The sequence below is a fragment of the Epinephelus fuscoguttatus genome, linkage group LG1, assembly GCF_011397635.1.
Source record: "Epinephelus fuscoguttatus linkage group LG1, E.fuscoguttatus.final_Chr_v1".
NCBI lineage: Eukaryota > Metazoa > Chordata > Actinopteri > Perciformes > Serranidae > Epinephelus > Epinephelus fuscoguttatus.
Genome location: NC_064752.1, coordinates 7,143,358 through 7,163,462, shown reverse-complemented (window position 1 = coordinate 7,163,462; position 20,105 = coordinate 7,143,358). Strand labels below are relative to the sequence as shown.

General features: G+C 42.5%; 1 protein-coding gene across 1 annotated transcript in view; it reads left to right on the top strand.

Moving 5' to 3' along the window:
* Positions 1 to 445: 445 nt before the first annotated feature.
* Positions 446 to 20,105, top strand: part of LOC125901746 (glutamate receptor-interacting protein 2-like) — a 438,014-nt gene continuing 418,354 nt past the window's right edge. The window contains exon 1 of the mRNA XM_049597920.1: positions 446 to 516. Coding sequence (XP_049453877.1) covers positions 456 to 516 — 61 coding nt within the window. The 5' untranslated portion in view covers positions 446 to 455. The remainder of the gene's footprint in view (positions 517 to 20,105) is intronic.

Below are 20,105 nucleotides of genomic sequence, written 5' to 3'. Positions count from 1 at the left end.
GGACGGACAGCAGGGAGACAGAGGCAGAGACAGAGAGACTAAAGGAGGAATGAAAGAGAGAGAAAGGTGACTGGACTCCGTTAGCAGAGAGTGAGGGAGTAACGGAGAGGCAGAGAGAGACATTGGTGCCGCAGCGGGACCGACTGTCACACGGACTGTCAGCGGGGTCGTTACCACAGAGAGCAGCCGCTACTCGCCGTTTATCGAAACACACACCGGGGAGGACCACAGAGGAGGAAGAGAGAAGGAGAAGAAGAGCCAAAGGAGAAGAGAAGAAGAAGAAGAAACAGGGGGAATCGTTATATTTTCCGTGGCTACTGTCGCCTGCGTGTCATCACCTCCACCGGACAGGATCTACTGCCCTCATCATCATCACTCCTCTTCATCATCCCTCATCATCATCACCCTCATCCTCCTCATCATCTAGACCTCTCCTCCTCTTCCTCCTCTCCCTCATGAACATGCCGGGTTGGCGGAGGAACCTCACTTTCTGTCTGCAGCGGATGCACGAGGAAGGTAGGAAGGCAAAAACAAATTAATGTGCGCTTGTGTTTGCGCTGGGCACGTGCGTGCGTGCGAGTGTGTGTTTTCCAGCGGATGCGGGTTTAACTGCTGCTTTAATTTGTGCTGAAACGCGTGCAGTTTGTTTCTGGAGACACTTTGAATCTTTGCTGTTTCTGCTTCATGTGTTTAGAGTTTTCTGGATCACTGGAAGTGTGTGTGCGCGCGCGTCTTTTTGCGCATGTGTTGTATGGGGCTGATTGAGAAGCACCTGCAGCTTTGGTAATTGCTTGTGCGTGAGCGTGTGTGTGTGCGCGCGTGTATGTGTGTCTGTAGCCTGTGTGTGTGCGCGGAAACGCTTGGTCTGTTGGAGCCGCGCGCTGTGCGCACACGTGTCACCACGGGTTTGTTCCGCCTTTTCAGCAGAGATTGCGCGAGGCTACTGATGCTGGCAGGTCAGGGTGCGTGTGCGTGCGTGTTTGTGTGAGTGAGAGGGAACAAGAGAGGGAGAGAGGAGGCTGCGTGTTGGTCCTGCAGCATGAACACAGGAGGCAGACAGTGATGATGTTGGTCAGCTACAGTGTGCACGTGCGTGCGCGGTAGTGCGCATTTGTGAATGTGTGCAGCTGAGACAGTGTCGCATGTGAAACAGAGACAGAGCGGTGTTGACAATGGTATGGATGAGGGAGTGAAAGAGAGATATTTCTGTGTGACTTACTGTGCATCTGTGAAGGTTAAGGTCAGGTGTGAAGAGAGAACTGCAGATAGAAGTTAAAACAAAATCACCTCATAATATGCACACTGGCATTGTGTCTGAATTATTTATATATATTTTTTAATGAAAAATAACACTTTTTTATCCATATTTGAAAGAGAATAAATTCAGACATATATGAACTATTAAAAGCACATGAAAATCTGAGGCCGTATTCACAAAGCTTCTCAGTGCTAAGAATCTCAGCATGATGAAAGTCTAAGAAAATTATTAGAATTGTGATGTTTTCTTAGAATTTCCCCTTAAAATTAAGACTAGGTCCTTGTAAAGATAAAGAGTTAATCACGGAGCATCTTAGCCATTAAAAGAGCTCCTAAGGTAGACAACTGCTAGGAGGAGGACTTTTAAGAGACTTAAGAGTTTCTTAATCAGAGAAAATGGTGGAAACACAAAGAGGTCAGAGAAATATTGACTGGATGACAGTGAGTAAATGAAATGCTTCAGATAAGATTGTGCAGGGATAATAAGTGTGGTTGATGTCATTAGGGATACGCACACATTTCCCACCTCACGCTATAACGCCGAAATAAAATGATCACATTACTGAGATATTTGGAAAACTGTAAAAATGAAACATTGCAGCAGTGATGACTTGAGTCTGTCTCAACCTTCCATCAGCAGAGTGATCACACTAACAATGACAACACTTTCACAGTCAGCAGTTCATTTCATCTCTGGGTGTCCACACCTTGCAGGCTCACAAAAGGGTACAGTATGTCTGTGACAACCAATCACATCTGTTAAAAGAAAGCATCAAGCCTAGCAGCAGGGTCGACCACACCTCCTCACTAAGATAAAAGTTTCTATCCTTTCCTTGCTCAGAGTTGCTCTGAGAACTTTCCTAAAGCTAGAACTCCTTACTAAAAATGTTTAGGCTAGTTAGGAGCTCTCAGAGAGTATTTTCAGAATGTGAATATGGCCTGTGGTTTAAACTATATATGTTACGTTATGTTATGTTATGTTATGTTACTATATATGTATTGATGAGTCCACATGTTAAATGTCCCTTTATTGTCCAGACATTCACAGTGAAGCTGCGCCCATGTCGTCTGAAGTAAGGACAGTCTATTTCTCCCATTTCCTGGGGAATATTGCTCCTCTAGACCTCAGGGAAAAAGCCATCTTTTCCATTGTAAAGATCTCATTGACTATGTGCATCCACTGTTTATAGCATGGACGCTCCGATTTGTACCAGCTCCTTGTAAGTGCTTTTTTGCTGGCAATTAACAGTTATTTACTCATTTACTATTTTTCTCCAAAATATTTGAATTTTTGGACATGTCCAAAAAATGTGGGAGTGACTGGCATTCATGTGTCCACACTGTCTCCAGCACTGCTGTGTGACTGTGATAGTTTGCCCTTAATGTGGGGTGTGACAAAGAAGCGGATCAAGTTTTTCCAGCCAAATTCTCTCCATCTCGTGGAGCTTGTAGATGAGTGCTGTGTTTTCCATGTAAGCAATATTTTAAAAAAAATATATATTATAAGAAGATGCCCACTGGCTTTGTGTAACTCAGACTGCCAATGTCTGATATTAACTTAAGATAAACTATGGTGTCTAGAAATCTATGTTGGGCAGGGATGTCTTAATAGTCAGTGTGAAGAGGACGAATTACTACAGCAAGCAAAACCTGTTTCAGTGTCCATATGGGCACCTGACTGTTGTTTTAAGACACCCTGGAGAGTCTAATGCAGTCAGCGCTTCATTTAGGTTTTCTTTCAATATTTCTCTTCACTTTTCATTTAGTTAATTGGAAGTTTTTCTGAGCTGTGCTGATAACTGTGAACTACTGGAGATGATGTCTTCCTGCAGCATAAAACAACTTCAAGAGTGTGTGGCATTAGCTAAAAATGTGAGTGAAAACCAGTTAAAACTAATGTCAATCATACACAGGCTTTAAAATTCTTTGTTAAAATTTCATTTTATTGGATAGGGACGATGCAATTTAACATAGTTCCAACACAGAGTATGGGACTGATGTGTTGCACAGAGAGTTTATAGCTCTTGCTAACTTTCAGTCTTGTCCTTAGTTGGGCTTTTACATGTAGATCTAAAATGTTATTAAAAATATACTGTAAACATCATAACACCACAATATGCTTTAAACATGGAACGTGTTCTGCAACAAACACAAGTCCAGTTGCGTTCGATTCAATTGCCTCGAGTTAAACGTGGAAGGCACAATTAAATACATAAACCAATACATTTACACCAATAACCCTTACAAGTTTGAGCGCATTTAGCTCAGCTTTAAAAGACTAAAGTCGACAGCCTTTCACATCTAAAGATAATGTGAGTTTTCAGTCACACACTGCAAGACTTTGCAATGACTGGTCACTTTTTGCAAAACTACGCTTAGATTCCTTTTGAGATTCTATCCAATTCTGCTCCTGGTGGAAAGTATTACACCAAACTCCCTTCAAGAAATATGACATCTTAACAGCTCCTCATGTGTCTGCAAAACACATAATTCTAGATGCACAAGATAATATGTCGACTATATTCTTGTCAACTTGACATCAGTAATCTGCCAAGATAAACTGTATTTGTGTGTACCAGCCTCTGTTGGTTAGCTGCGTTACTTTAGTGGGAGGAGACCGTGGGAAATGAGTTATGAACATTTTCAAAACTTGAGATTTCTCACGAATGTAAGTGCTGGTTGGTGGATCAGATAGACGCCAAATTAAACACTTCACTCCACAACTCTTCTTGCACCTCTCCAGAGCCCCCTCCATGTTTATTCTCTACCTGGTTTGCTGCTTCCTGTTTGGTGCTGGATAGAGTGCAGCTATTGGTTGTTGGCAATGTTCACAGCATTGAACTGCAGTATTCACACAAGCCAAGACCATAAACTTATGATTTTATTAAACATGTTTGATCTTGTTGGAACGTCAAGATGAGATAAGACTGACCTGAGACAGCTCTGAGTGAGTTTTAGGACCGCCTTACACCAAACGATTGAGTTTCATGATTTAATTCCGACATTGAAATTTGTTTGTGACAATGAAATCACTTAAAAAGTTGTTTGGTGTTAGGCCGGCATGGTTGACTCCCTTTTGTAGCACTGTTATCCACTGTGTGTGTCAACATAACAACAGGACTCATTGTGTACTTTTAATCTGGCGCTGTTTTTCGTAAGTTAGGGAATCGGGGGAATATTAATGTTACAACATTGTGACAGAAGTTTGTGGAAGGCCCTTCTTGTTTCAACATGACGATGTCCCCATGCACAAAACCAGCTCCATGAAGAAATGGTTTTCTCAGCTTGGTGTGGAATGACTGGCCTGCAAAGAGCTCCCACTTCAAGCCCATCCAAAACCTTTAGGATAAACCGGAAAGCTGACTGTGAGCCAGACCTTATCTCCTAACATCAGTAACCAAGCTCACTAATGCTCTTGTGGCTGAATGGGAGCAAAGCCCTGCAGCCAGGTTGCAAAATCTGGTGGAAAGCCTGAAACCAGAGGAGTGGAGGCTTTTATAGCAGCAGTTTAATCGTTTTGGAATGAGAGGCATAACAATCACATTACAGATACTGATCGGGGTTGTACATACTGTTGGTCATGCAGTGCATACAACACTTATAATATCTGAAACTAGGGACTGTAGCGATGTTGGTGGAAATGTATAAATGGTCACATGACATTGAATACGGTGGAAACGTTCCTTGTTGTGTGAATGACCGAAGCTGCTGCTTTTACAGGAACAGTTAAGTGATTTAGTCCCAAGCAGACTGTATACCAGGATTATTTCTTCACTCAAGGGTCATTTCAGATCTGCCATTCATTAGTCCTGTCATTAAGCAGCTTGGTGGAAAGTACTTCAAGTTACATTAACCTGCTCCTGAGGCGAAGGGGGACGGATGTGGGGTCCCAGTGAAGATGGATGAACAGAAGTGATGCTGAGATGAATTGAGAAATAAGGAAATGACCCTCCTCCTGAGGGGTGTGGGGGCTTTTCAAAGTGGGACATGAGGCAGCGTCCTTTGAAGGGTCTGGGTGTTGCGTACAGTAGGGACACCCTGCCTGGGGTTGTAATGATCCATTGATTAATGAATCGATATATCGATTCATTGATCAACGATTCAGTATCATTGATACAAAATGACAACATCAATCTACATCATTACTTTAGGATACACCTTTATTTTGAAATTCAGCGTCCCCGTTAAACAGTGTGGCAAATAATGACAAGCAGCCAAGAAAAAAGATGATGAGGATAATGTTAATTTATGCTAGAACAAATCAGCAATGTGGATATATAATATTTTGGACTTCTGAGAAAATATGGGTCAGGTGGCTTTTCCAACCCTGAACACACACACATGCAGACACATAGTTAGATACAGACGTACTCAGTGTATCTTACCACAAACTTTTTCAAGCTGTTGTTTTTGTCATGAGTTCACACAGAACGTGAATATCATGCAGTAAAAAAGTGGTATAATTTTTCATGACGAGGTCAAGCTTTCGCACAGCAGATAAAATCATCAGTCAATCATGTTGCACCATGAGGATTATAAGGATGCATTCACACTGGCGCTATTTGGTCCGCTTTAAACAAACCCTGGTCCGCTTTCACGGATCGTTCAGTCCGTTTAGAGAGGTGTGAATGCGCATTTTAACTCTGGTGCGGACCAAACGAGCGAACCCTTGGAAACTGGGGGACAAGGTTCACTTGCAAGTGAACCCCGGTGCGGTTTGCTTATATTGGGAAATGCAAACAGACTATCCAGTGAACCAAAGAGAGGATGTGAACCAAAGAGAGGAAGTGACGTAAAGTGCAGTGCATTTTGGGCAGAAAAAAACAAAGCTAACAGCACAAAGGAGAAGCTGAGATAAAAAGATAAGAGAACGTTGGAAAAAGTCTCGTGGGCAGACGTGGAGTAGCGAGGAGGTGCAGGCGCTTATTAATATATGGTCAGAGGACTATCTAGCGCTGGCTAGTTGGATGGATTTCCGTTTTCGGTCCTGGCCAATCAATGAGCCAGCTTTTCTTCTTCCTCATGCTTTTTTCCTTCCTGGTCAGTGGTCGTTTTGGTCAATACCGCCCCCAAACGAGCAGCTATTGTAACTGCGTGACGTTGTCCAGGCGGTTTGGTCCACTTTAATAAGTGAAGTACTTAGTGAAGTGAAATAAGTGAACTGAACCAAATGAAGGTGTGAAATTTTTTGGCATTCCCCGCCCAATCAAACAGAGTCCCCCGGACTATCCTGGTGTGAATGCACCCTAAAACAACAGAGAGGCCCTGTAGTTTGAACAGAGACAAAAAACTTTATCACTCCTTTCAACCTTGATAAAGGTAGCACAAACCAGATCCATTTTCTCTGATCTAACCTTTCACAAAAACCCTATATATGTACGCTGCATAGCTGCTACCAAAGTTTACCAGATGATGTTCTTGGTCAATAGGATCCTGGTAGTTGTTGCAAATTGGCATCACTGCCAACAACTCTGTTTGAATCAAAACCTTATATTAAGCAAATGTTGCAATTCTTGCAAAGTTGCATTGCTGCCAGTGTAGATAGTTTGGATGCAAAGTATTCATAGGTAACTTTTTTGCATCATTGTGCCATTATTTACCCCACCCTCCTGTGTGTAAAGGCTCTTAGTGATGTCTCAGTAATGCATCTGTTGTGTCAGCATATATTTGCTCTGTTGTATGCTCTGTCCGTGTTTCGCTGCTGTATTCTGTATCACTGATAAAAAAAATTGAATAGAAAAGTGGTGTTTTCCATCATTGTGCCTCATGCGTACTAGCAGACCAAATGCCCTCTGACCCTGCGAGGATGTTTATCTTCTGAATGAAAATCCTCCACGTTCAATTTAATCCGTATGTGTGTATGAGCGTAGAGAGGGTGTGTATGACTAAGTGAGAATAGGTGTTAAGGTGTAGAGTTTGTGTGTGTGTGTTAGTTGTGAAGCTATATTTATGTGTGTGCGACTAAGCGGAAAAGGTGTTTGCTCAAGATGAGTGTGTGAGACAGAGAGAGATGAAAATGACAGAGCAAGAATGGTGTTTGTTTGTGATGCGTATTTGTGTGAGAGAAGGAGAGGTGCTAGACACAAAGAGAGATGGAGCGTGAATTGTGTTTGCTCACAGTGTGTGACCCTGCTGTCCAATGATAACTACCTTATGGACCCATGAAAGGCTGTTCGAGGCTCCTAATTGTACCAGTCCATCATGTTTAATGGGGGCACCTCACAGAATGCATTTGAACGTCTGCGTGAAGGAGGTGAGTACATCCTCTCCTTTAGTTAAGTATCCGTGGCTGCTCTTGAGCAAGGCATTAAACCCAGAGCCGCTCTGGTGGAGCTGCTCATCGGCAAAGGAGTGCATCATTACTTCAAGGTTAGGAGTGTGCAGAATGTGATAATGAGTGGCAAATACGACTGAACGTAAACTTTCCCTTCCCTGAATAAATAAATAAAGCTGTCGGAAATTAATTGGTATCAGCCCTGTTCTGCTTGATAAAGAACAAAGAAAGAAACCTCCAAAGAAAATATACAAAAAGAGACTGAAAGAAGAATCTGACCTTCTCTCCAACTGCTACAGTACCAGGCAGTTTTTACTACGACGTTAACCAAGCGGTTTGTTTTGAAAAACACGGTTAATAACATCACTTTTTAATAAGCTAATTTTAGCTTTCTAGCATTTCTGTCTAATCACCTAATTCTATCAATTGCACTTAATTCTCCACATTTGAGAAAAGTAATTGACAGTCAGTTTTTTGGGGGCATTTGTGGCTTGGCACCTGCATGCGAGGCCAGCCTTGTAGAGTGCCTCAGAAATAAGTCGTAAACAAAGACACGAGTCAGCATTTTAGCACTCCCAGTTTCCTCATGTCAGAAGCAATGGGTTTTTTAAATGGGTTTTTGGTTAGATGCCTTAAATAAGGTCTGTTGTTAACACAAGCTTAAGATACTTTGACATTTTGTTCTATGACAAAAAATGTATACTTCATTTTCTGTAACCAGAGTAGCCTGATCGCATGGTGTAATTAGCAAACTAGCTAGCTAGCTATCTGCTAAACAAGTAAAATTTAACAACTTAATGCTTCGTCCACACACAGAATAGGAAAGCACATAGCTTTCATCAGATGAGTGACAACTTTGTTCGGCTCATCACTGTAACGTTAGCATGATGGAATTAGCAAGCTAGCTCGCTGATTAGCCAGCAGTGGTCGAAATAGCAATGTCAGAATGGGTGCCACCAACAATATGAGGAGGAAGTGGAAATAAGGCGTTGGAACATGTGATGCTATTTTATTAACTACCTGTAACTTGAGGTCGACCAATTAATGGTTTGGACGATTAACTGGCACTGTTAGAACGTTTTACGAACTATTGTTATTGGCAGAACTTGACTCTGGTGGCGGCCAATCACTGCGCAGCCTCGGTCAGTCACAGTGGGACATACATCACTGACCGGAGCTGAAGAGGGGAGTGTTGTGTGAACGGTCAGTGGGTACAGCTTAAGAGAAAGCAGACCCCTTCTACTGTGTAAGTGTGTCTAAGTGTACTGTTCTTCATTTAACATGTCTTTACAAGACTTTCTGGGCTGGACCATAACAGCGGGGAAAAGTCAGTGACTGAGTGAAAAGCCTTCTGGTGTTTCATAAACAGTCCAGTCATATATTAGTTTTGAACTGGGCTTGTTATGTTTTTATCAGAGACATCAGGCTAGACTCAAACCAGCAACATTGTGGTTCATGTTTGGCATCTTAACCTCCAAGGCATACTGAACATAAAAGATTAGATGGATGGATAACAAACCTGTTGATAGGACAGTCAGTTCTTTTCTGCATAAATCACTTTGTTGCATTGTGTGTCTGTAAACAGCTAAAGGAAATGACCACTGTGTAATGCATTTCTAAGTAGCTCTGCCACCACTGTGTAACAGTTGTTTGATCAAACCATCTCGTTCCCCCGTTGAAGGACAGATTATGGATAAGCAAGTGCGTGTTTGTTTGTGCCAGAGAGCGAAAATGCCTGCAACATTCATCTATCATGCAGACGATGTGGGGGAAATTTAAGGGTACAAATAATAATGGCCTGTGTGATTTGCATGAAAGACGAGGAGAAAGTGGAGGAAAAGAGTGAGAGAGAGGACAAAAAGGCAAATGAAAAGAGAGACTGAGTGAGCGAGACCTGAGAGGGAAAGCCATAAGAGGAAAAAGATAAAAACAGAGGAGAGTGTGAAGGAGAAAGATAGAAGGCCCGGTTTTTAGTCCTTATCAGTTGAAGGAGGAGATCCCATTAATCAGGAGACGAGAAGATCAAATAATGTGCTGGTTAGTGGGGAGCAAGCCGGCGATTCTAAGTGTGGGTGTGTAATAAACTGTGTGATTTAGCTCCAGCCCCAAAAACCCCTTTTAATAAGGCTTAGTTGTGTTATCGCTGATTGACGGGAAGAGGAGTGAGAAGACAGGAGAAGGAGGAGAGGAGGAGGTCAGAGGAGGAAAGAGGGGAGGATAAGGAGGAGGAGAGAAAAGACATGAGTCAGAGGGCAGAACACAGCACTGAAGGAGCTTCTGGCAACATTTAACATCAGGACACCATTAGTGTATTATTTATAGGCATTAATATAATAACTAAATGAGACGTGGTGAGAAAATAAACAATGTCTACTGGCCTGCACACTATAAGGTCTTTAAGTTGTGACGTAACACCCTTTGAAAATACTATTTCCGGGTCCAAGCCTTGACTTTTATACAATGCTACACTGCTGTGAACCCTGTTCATTCATCAGCTGCATGTAAACAGGATAATTAGTGGAGAATTCATTTTCATTAGCTATGTAAACAGTTTAGTAGGAAAATTGTGTTTTTCAGTTTACGGGTAAAATCCAAAAGATTTGTGTATGTGAGCGTACTCTCCAATGTGCTCTTACACATACAGAAATACAGTATAAAACTCCTACTTTTTATCGGGGATATCCGCAAGGCTGGGCTTTTTTGCAAGCGTTGACACTTAACAGTGAGCGTTAGCCAAAGTTAGCACTAGGGCTAAAGCTTTTGTTTGCTTCATTTAAGAATTGTAACTTACCTTATCAGCTTCAGCCAATTCTTCCTCTCTTTGTCATCGATATGAAAGCGGTAAAATGACAATTCCATTGTTTTTTTTTACTCAAATCTGTTCAATTAACAGGGAACACAGCATTGTAAAAAACATGACTTTTTTTCTGACACAGCCTACATGCTACCTTGTTTTCATTTTCTCGTTGAAAGTACTCCAAAACCGCACTAATTTTGTGAGAGGACATCTCTCCAATTTCCCACCGTGCTGTTTTAAAACTCCAGTCTACTTGAGCATTACCGTGAGGAAGGGGACTGCTGTCTGATGGCTCTGTAGCACCCACTAGTGGAGGGCAGCTACATGACAGTTAAGCGGCCTTGTACATGAATAAAACACTTATTGGTTTAACCGACTAATATTTCTGGTGCCGACTAGCGAGGGGGCGGACGTTTTATCGTTAAGACAACTAACCCCCCCCCCCCCCCTCCCACAAACACACCCCTCCTTCTGTGCTTCATGATCCCTCCCTTCTGAGCTCATGTCCCTCTCCCCTCATTATAACAACAAATAGTGTGCAAATCAACTCAACTGCCCTCATCTTACCATCCTTGGTGTTCCCATGAAATCTGACAACAGGAGCGGGGACACGCCGAAGCTCCACAGCCGGCTAGCAGCTCCAGGGAGACTAACAACAACAGCGCCCTGCCCGCCGTCCATCTGGAGTGGGGATGCGCCGAAGCTCCACAGTGGGCTAGCAGCTCCAGGGAGACTAACAACAACAGCGCCCTGCCCGCCGTCCACCTGGAGTGAGGATGCGCCGAAGCTCCACAGCGGGCCTGCAGCTCCAGGGAGGCTAACAACAACAGCGCCCTGCCCGCCGTCCACCTGGAGCGGGGATGCGCCGAAGCTCCACAGCGGGCTAGCAGCTCCAGGGAGGCTAACAACAACAGTGCCCCGCCCGCCTTCCACCTGGAGCGGGAATGCACCGAAGCTCCGCGGCGGGCTAGCAGCTCCAGGGAGGCTAACAATAGCGTGAAGTGAAGCCACGGCTTTGCCCGCTTCTGTCTCTCCGCCATTACATCTTCTTTGTTGTTGAACGTGCTGCTGACTGACAAGCATAGATTTCGGCGTAATGAAAAGAATCGATAAGGGAATCGTTAAGCATAAAGGCTAATGATGTCGATGAATTGAACCAGTTGGAACCGGTTCTTAACAGGAACCGGTTCTCGATTCCCATCCCTACTCAGAATTGCCTAAAATTGCCCGGCCCCAATCATTTTGTAGTAGTTGATGACCAAATTTTCCTTTTTTGGTGAACTGTTCATATTTCATCATTAAAAACCTTGAAATTGTTATTCTAGCTTCTTGATGCAATACTTGATTGATACTCTCAAAGTGCACCAGATTAATTCATTTAGATGTCAGATGTTCAAAATTTTCTTCCAGGGGGGCATGCCGGCACCTTTTTCTAAAGGTTACCAGCTGTAGCTCTAAATGGGTGACTGGTTCAGGATATTGTAGAGTGGAAGTGAGGTTGGTTGTCTACTAATTGTACAGTTGGCAGTTCTCAGGTTTTCTACACACTGAAATGTCCTTGGGTAAAACATTTAACCCCAGATAGCTTCTGATGGTCGGGCCAGCACCTTGCATGTAGCTTGCTGCAACTGGTGTGTGATTGAATGGGTGAATGAGAGGCAACTTGTAAAGTGCTTTGCTGAACTGCACCACCTTGGCACTCCACAGTACTACTGACTAATTGAATAATTGGTTCCTTGCTGATGGAAAGTGCAAATGGCTGGTGGAAAGGTAACTGGTAATCATGAGAAATCACTATTTTGAGTTAATCAACGGCAGTTTCAAAAACACATTCATCATTTAAGTAGTTTGTCATGCAAAGATGGCTAAACGTTGCTGTTTCCAGCTTCTCAAATGTGAGTATTTGTGACTTCTTTTTGTTGCATATCATTAGAAATTCAATTTGGGTTTTGGTCGGGGGAAAAAACATATTGTCAGTTAGCTCTGGGAACTTGTGGTTAGAATTTTTCACTGTTGTCTTGTGAAATAAATTTTATTTGCAGCCCTAAAGAGCACTTTGTGTGTTGTTGAGATTCAAAGAAGAGAGAGCACTTTTAGGGCCTGGTTGGGAATTAAACTGTCAGTCTAAAACTGTGACTGACAGGCCTGTTAATCCTAGATCCCTGGCCAGCTGATATAACCCTTCTTACTTCTCGTCTCCATATCACTGATGTTAGAGAGCCAGGTCTTATTTATTCACGGTGATCATACCTTAGCATATGAAAGTCAATTTTCCAATGACTTATTGATGTCTGAAAATACCACATATAGAACATTTTGGCTGAAAAGGTCACATGATTGATCGCATGTCCATCAACGGTCATGTTGAGCAAGACGCAGATGTCACAGCTGCTCACTAATTGTACTCATTAAGAGCATCAGCTACATGCAGGCAAAGAAAGCAGCCTGGTACATTTGTGTTTTACTTAAAATGAAGGGATGAAACTTTGGAAACATGCAATCACCGAAGTTATTTGAGTAGCTTAGAGTGGCTTTACATAATTTGTGTTTGTTTGTGTTTGTTCTTAAGAATCAGGATCTCAAATGCTGCAGTACAAACACACACAAAATGTTCTCTGACACCAGATCAGCAGAGGACTTGAATGCGAGAGAGCTGTGTGTTATACATACTGATACTTCAAAGGACTAAAGTGTGTATGTGTCTGATTCTGTCAGTGATGGAGGATTCTGAAGCATCAGAGAGCAGACAGAGGGTATCTTGTCAGTGCTTGTTTGATTTGGTGTGGGTTGTTTAAGGTGTGAGATAGCTTATTGTTATTCTTCAGTACACTTGTGAAAAGGAGCAGGAAATGGTATTTACTGTGATTCCAAAGTGCAGACAACATAATACCTCTGAAGTGTTTTCCTGTGGACAAAGAGCTGACGCTGAACCTTGTAACAGTGCTTCCTTTGGTGTTGCACACCACTCAAATTTTGCATCTTACCAGCATGTAGTTCAAATTATTTGAACTTACAAAGTGTTTGCTGCTGATCTTTCTGTACACTTAACTAAAGAAGCCGACAAACCATTTATGATTTAGAGGAGCATAGTCTAGGACGCAGTGTAGTGAGTTTTCTTCAGCAGATAGGTATCAGTTCTTGTTTTTTAGTCATACGATGACATATTGGCTTTAAGCTGAGCTCCCTGCAGCGCCTCTGCCCCCCAAACCAGCAGAGAGTTCAGCCCAGACCGCCTGTCATGTGGAGGTAGCCTCAGGCACATGGTTTTATCCTATTTGTGCCGATAGTGTCTCCTCAGTGAGACAGCATTTCCTGAATGTTTTGATGGAATATAACACCTAAAGGAATTGTTCAAATGTGTTAATGTTCAATTAGCGATCAGTCTGTGAGAGACACTTTCACACTGCCTGTTCAAGGTGGGAATGTTGCACTGTTATTCTGCCTTACTGTTCTTTACAAAAGGTACAATCGCAGATTGACAGAGGTGTCTCATCTGTTAGCCAGCAGCGAAGGTAGTAACAAGGGTTGTGCCAATGGGCGATCCGATCGCCCATTGGCGATAGAAGGGTTGTTTCACGATGTCTTTTTTAAATGACGATGCAATCGTGAGGTGTGGGGGGGAGACAGCGCGTGTGTGGAGCATGCTGACGAGGACGAGGCTGAGTGCGAGGAGACAGAGGGAGGCTGCTTAGTGAGAGAGCGCCTCCGCCCGCTCGACACAAGCATGCTCGGGCGTACTATAAGCGGAGCGGACTCTGCGAGGAACGTCCGCAGTCATTCGGGCTTTCATAGTTGAGCGCACTTCCGCGTTGTAGTTTCCTGTAAAAATGTCTGTGAAAAATCCCCGCGATGTGAAAAATACATGCCGAGCAGTCACTGGTGCGCGGAGCGGAGTCCGTGCGGTCATAAAATCTGAGCTTTGAGCACACAGGGCTTGCGGACGTCCGCTTAGAGTCCGCGCAGACCTCTGCGGAATCTGTTCTGCGTATGTTCCGCCCGAGTATGTTCGGGCCTTAACGTGCATGTCGCGGAGCGGTGAACAAACCAAACAACACAATGTCAGGAGAAATTGAAAAGATATGCCGTCTATGTAAAGTCAACTTGCTAATTAAGGAGCCATTACATGTTTTTTTTTTTTTACAAAAGTTTTATAAAGCTGCTCAAACGTCAAAGAGAGGCACCAAAGTGAACGTTTCAGCGGCGACGCGTAGGGAGACAATAAGGTTCGGGAGCTACTTACCCTCTAAGATCAACAAGTTCAACTGTCATATAACAGGGACGGCAAATGATTGTTATTGCCATGTTATGCCATTGTGATTGTTTATTTATATTTATATTTAATATATATGTTTTTATATCTCACAATTGTATTTTGCAGGTCCAGGAAAGTCATTGAATTAGTAAAATTCTAGAAAGTTTTGGAAAAGTCCTGGAATTTTGTTGTGTGTAATGAAATGAATTGTTACAGTAATCTTCTGTGGATAACCTATTGTGTAATGTAACTTAACGATAAATTCATTTTCTGTAGCTGTTGACGTAACGGAGCTCTGATATGCGCCAGCGTGTGACAATGTTGTGTTTACAATCGTATGTTTCTTCACTTTCTCCCTGTGTTCTGTTTCTCCCTCCATACCAGCTACCTGCAATTATATTTGAATAAGAGAAAATAATGTGACAGTGTGATAATATGTAGGGTCATAAACCCAAAAGTTTCCATACCTGCGCCATGCCCTGCTACTTTTAGACTGTATTGTATTTTTGAGATGGAGCAATGTTTGTGTTTTCCATTGTGATAATCATGGAGATTTTATCAGGGGTTCTTAAAAAGTGTTGGAAATGTTTTGAAATGTTGTCATGAAGGTGGTCCAGTTTATCATCCAGAGCTGGCTAGCAGGATGTTGGTTTGGCAGAAAGATCCACAGGATTGGGATCATAGCTAGTGTTTGATTCTTTTTCACTTGCCACGGTGCCTCTGATGTAGATATGGGTCCATGTGGTCAGGATTGTAGCTGGTGCTTTTCTTCTGCACCTTTTCCTTGATGTTAACTCAAGTGTACCTTTGTCAGTACTGCTGCAAACATGATTGCATTTGTATTTTCTGATCTGCCATCTCAGTGGTCTCAGTGGTGAAACTGATGCAAGTAACTGCGATGATTACAGGAGATAGGACACAAACCTTAACTTCTTGTGTATAAGTCAGGTACTAGTTGAACAATCCACCCAGACCTCCTCCCCAAAAGAGTTTTTGCCACCCTTTGACAGTGTCATGCCATTGAGAGAGGCCAACTGTTCTTCATGACAATGTGAGGACTGTGTCAGGAACACCTTTAACACTGCTGCTTTACTTTGGTATTGCAATTCCATAAAGTTGGTGGAGTTACAAGAGACAGATTAAATTAACTTCAAATTGATGCAACCTGATACTGTCTTTCATTAGGCCCTTGCTGCCTGGTGTAAACGCCCACACCCTGAGTTTATAACAAGAGGCTTTCCATTAAAAAGTTTGTGCTTTCCAAGCTCAAGTTGAGGTAACCTTGATGAAGTTGAGAGTTCTCCCTCCAGATTGCTTTAACAGACGGAGTAGTCCCCACCATGACATGTAAACTGATCTGTTTTACTGGTAGAGTTTCTATTAAAGTGTCTAAAAAAAATGGCAAAAAAAGTGATTTTTGTGGTGCAGACAGTGATGTGTCATTCCACAGTAATGCACAGTAAGATGACATGTTCATCTCTGAACCAGAGGATCAGGCTTTCAGAGTTTTACTGTGAACAAGATTAAATTATAATTAAATCTTCTATGTGTAGCAAAATGTCTGACCTTGGTGACTCGCAGCAGTCAGAAATGCCACGATGCATAGGGGGCACAGTAAGTGTTTTTATCATAATGCTGAAATTTGTCACCAGTCTGCACTGTAGCCACAAAATTACCATTTCCACCAATGCAAAGCTGTCGATTTCACAGTGCTCTTGCCTGCTACAATAGCAGAATGCACTGTGTGGGTTAAGGTATTGATTCTATTGTGAGGTTCAAGGGTTAGAAATGAATGCAGCTGACAGGACACATTTTAGTGTCAAATGTTGTACAATGCAATGTATTATGGGTCCTAATCTTATTTGTAGTCAGTGTATCTGTAAATTGTAATCTTGTTAATGTGGTTTTGTGGACCTTGGAAGAAAAGCTGTTACCTTGGCATTTTCTGACGAGAAAACACTCAAAGAATGTCCCCACAAAAATAGCAGTGGCAACCTGTGTGTCTGCGCTTGTGCGTGTGTGTGTGAGGCGTGTAGAAGGCATGTAGCCGTAGGTTAGCAGTGGGCGAGAGCGGTAACGCTGCTTCAGTCATAATAGGATCTGACGATGACTCATGCACAGCAAAAACAACAAACGCTCTTCTCTTCCTCCTCTCATCTCCTCTTCCTCTTTACCGTCTCATCTCAGTGTCCTTTTTCTTATTTCTTTTCCCTGTCTCCTTTGATTCCTTTTCTTTCCCTGTCTTCTCTCTTTTATTGTCTTTCCACCTCCTCATCTCTCTTTTCTTATCTCATCATGCATCATTCCCTCTTGCATCTTAACTGTTTGCCTCTAGTTGCTTTACTCCGCTTTCCTCTCTCCTCTCTCGTGCTTCCCGTCTTCTTCCTGTCTCCTCTCCTCTTTCCACTGTTTTACAGCTTTCCTCTCCTGTGGCAGCTTATGTTGCCTTCCCCATACTTTATTTCCTCCTCTCGATTTTCATTACTTCTCTGTTGATCTCTGTGTTTTGATTATTCTCTGTTTTCATCCTCTTACTTTGTTTTGTTTTTCTTCTTCTCTTTTCTTGTCTCTTCCCGCTCTTTAATCTCTTGCCTCTTTTCCATCTTTTCCTTTCTGTTTCAGTCTCATTCAGTGTAATTATTTTCCTGCCCACGTAGATAGTGGTTATTTTCCAAGATGTGCTGGCCACTTCATGTATTTCACTTGCCAAATTCATGAAAAAAAAAAAAAAAAAAAGTAGGATGTCTAGATGACGCCTCATTCTCTGCCAAATAGCTTAGCAAATTTGTGTTCATCACTATATAATTATAAATACAGCAATAGGTAAACTATATTAATGGGACCGTTCACCCCAAAACTAAAAATACGTATTTATCCTCTTACCTGTTGTTCTGTATCTAAATTGTTTTTGGAGTGAGTCACTGATTGTTGGAGACATTGGTTGTAAAGATGTCTGCTTTCTCTCCAGTATAATGGAACTAGATGGCACTCGGCTTGTGGAGCACTAAGTGCCAAAACATGACATTGAAAAAGGTCTACAGCGATGTGTCTCTCCAGAAATCACAAGCCTGTTACTCAAGAAAATCCACAGAACTTGTTGTGAACAGTTTCATGTAGGAACTATTTTCTGTCTTTTGAACTATACCCTCCAACTGTATCCCCACATAGCGGAAAGCATGCATGTCCTCATAGATGAGAGGCTTGTGCTTGTGACAGTGTGAGATATTAACATTATTTCACCAGGGTATACTGTGCATGACAGTGTCTGTGTTTAAACAACAACAACAAAAAAAGGTAAAAGCTGAGCTGCTGGTGATAGGAGTCATTATAGCATGTTTGACATAGTCTAGCCTACGATACTGTGTGTCAAATATGCAAGTAGAAATTAGCCTACTCAGACAAGTCGTGCTGGGATTAGATACTCATCATACTTTACCCATAATATAATGAATAGATAGAAAAATAAGCACCATTCTTCCATAGATTCTTACTGGAGGACCTGATGATACTTGTTGAGAAATACAGACACATCCGAACAGAGATGATTGACAGCAATTGAACAAAGTCATGTGGCTAATTTCTAGTTAGAAAAAGTCATCTCGAGATGAAGTGATACGTGGCAATACTCCCAAACAGGGGAAGAGGCTTTTTTGTAGTCCTGGAACATTATCTCCAACACTCGTAGTTGCCACCTTTCTCAGCTCAGCTGCTTGTTCCACCAAGACTGACCCCTGGTGGCACTTGCTGTGCACTACACTCACCTCAATATAACACCTCTGTATCAGTTTAAGAAAAAAGAGGAGCATCTGTATTTCGGATGGTATTGAGAAGTATACCTTCAAATACCCTGCTATACCGTAACACCTTGTGGAGCCAGGTAAGCAAGCAGTTGATGCATGCTTCCTTTTGTGCGCTGATGTGGTTGACGGGTGTAGTTTGGTAGTAAGTAAGTAGTTCCTTTAATAAAACTGCTCACAGCAAGGTCTGTGGATTATCTTGAGTAACTTGGTCATGGTTTCTGGACAGAGACATTGCTGTTGAGTATTTCAAATTTATTTTTTTAGCGCTTTGAACACCACAAGCTGAGTGCCATCTAGTTCCATTGTATTGGAGAGAAGGCAGACATCTCTACAGCCGATATCTCCGACACTCACACCAAAACAATCTAAGATGATAAATAGCTCTACAGGTAACAGGAAAAATATTTGATTTTGGGCTGAACTGTCCCTTCAACTGTATTCACACATGACATACTCTTCTCTCTGTAACACAAAATATATCCAGTGGGCCATGTGCTATGGGTGGTGTATTTAAGCTGCTCAGTCCTTGCTCCACCATGCCTGCTGCACTCCTCTGTAACAGCTGCAGTCTGCTGCTGCATTTCATAAAGCATTGCACCAGCCCAGTCTCCACCCCAGTATCCACCTGCAGTCTAATTTAAGTGTCATGATCACTCCATTTTTGTCACTTTTTTCATGCGTTCTCTTCACATTCTTAAAATGGATAGTGAGGATTTTTTGAAGTGGGGTTGCATGGGGTACTTATCCATAGTTAGTCAGTGCCTTTACATGCACGCGGTAGTGGAGCTAAGCTCATAGCTTGGCTAATCACGCAAGTCAGACTTCTCGTCTTGTCTGAGTATAGAGAAAATCAAATTTCTGACTCAGTACGTCTGACTCTGCCTTGATAGGGAGCGCTGTGCCCATTTTAATATAGTGCATATTGAACTAGTTCCGGTTGACCCGAAGAGGAAGCTAATGAAGAATGAAGATGGCGGAGCATGAATGTAGTTTCCTTGTTTGTCCAGAAGTGTGTCTTCTGCTTCTCGGTCGCCATGGTGTTTGTTTGTTTTTTTTTCCGGGAGTTACTGCACTGCTGCTACGCCATCTCCTTCTTCTTCTGGGTGAGAGCCTGTGAAAGAAAAAGTGGTGCATGCGCATAACGCTGAGTCCAACTCCAGTCGAACTAAGTAGATACATGCAGCAGTAGTTCGATTTTCAATCAAATTATCTAGGTGTGTTAGTTGAGCTATGGATAGTCCAATTTCAGTCGTACTAAGCTGTTTACATGCATTTAAAAGTCCGGTTTCAGTCGGACTAAGCCAATAATGGACTCTTTCTTCACCACACTAGGACAACACTAGCCTTATTTAGATTGGGGAACAAATCTGACATGTGGGGCTTGATTCAGAGGTTTGGGACCAGGCCACGGGTCAGTCTCTTTGTGTCATCCACCCTTACTGTTTACACTTGGCTGAAGTAAAAAACAAGTAGGCCATTGCATTGGTTACATCATAATTATCTAACCCAGACACAAGCTCCATCTAACACAATCACGTCTCCTTCCTCTGGCGTCATTAGGGACAATTACATAAAGATGAGTCAATAACCTGCTCTTAAACATGTCTGCATCCTAATGCAGCGAATAACAAACTGCAGAGACTGACTGAGTGCTGCTCACAGTGGTCGTCAGCGTCAGTCAGAATTGTTCTACATTCAGGACAGAAAGCGACTGCAGATTGTTTT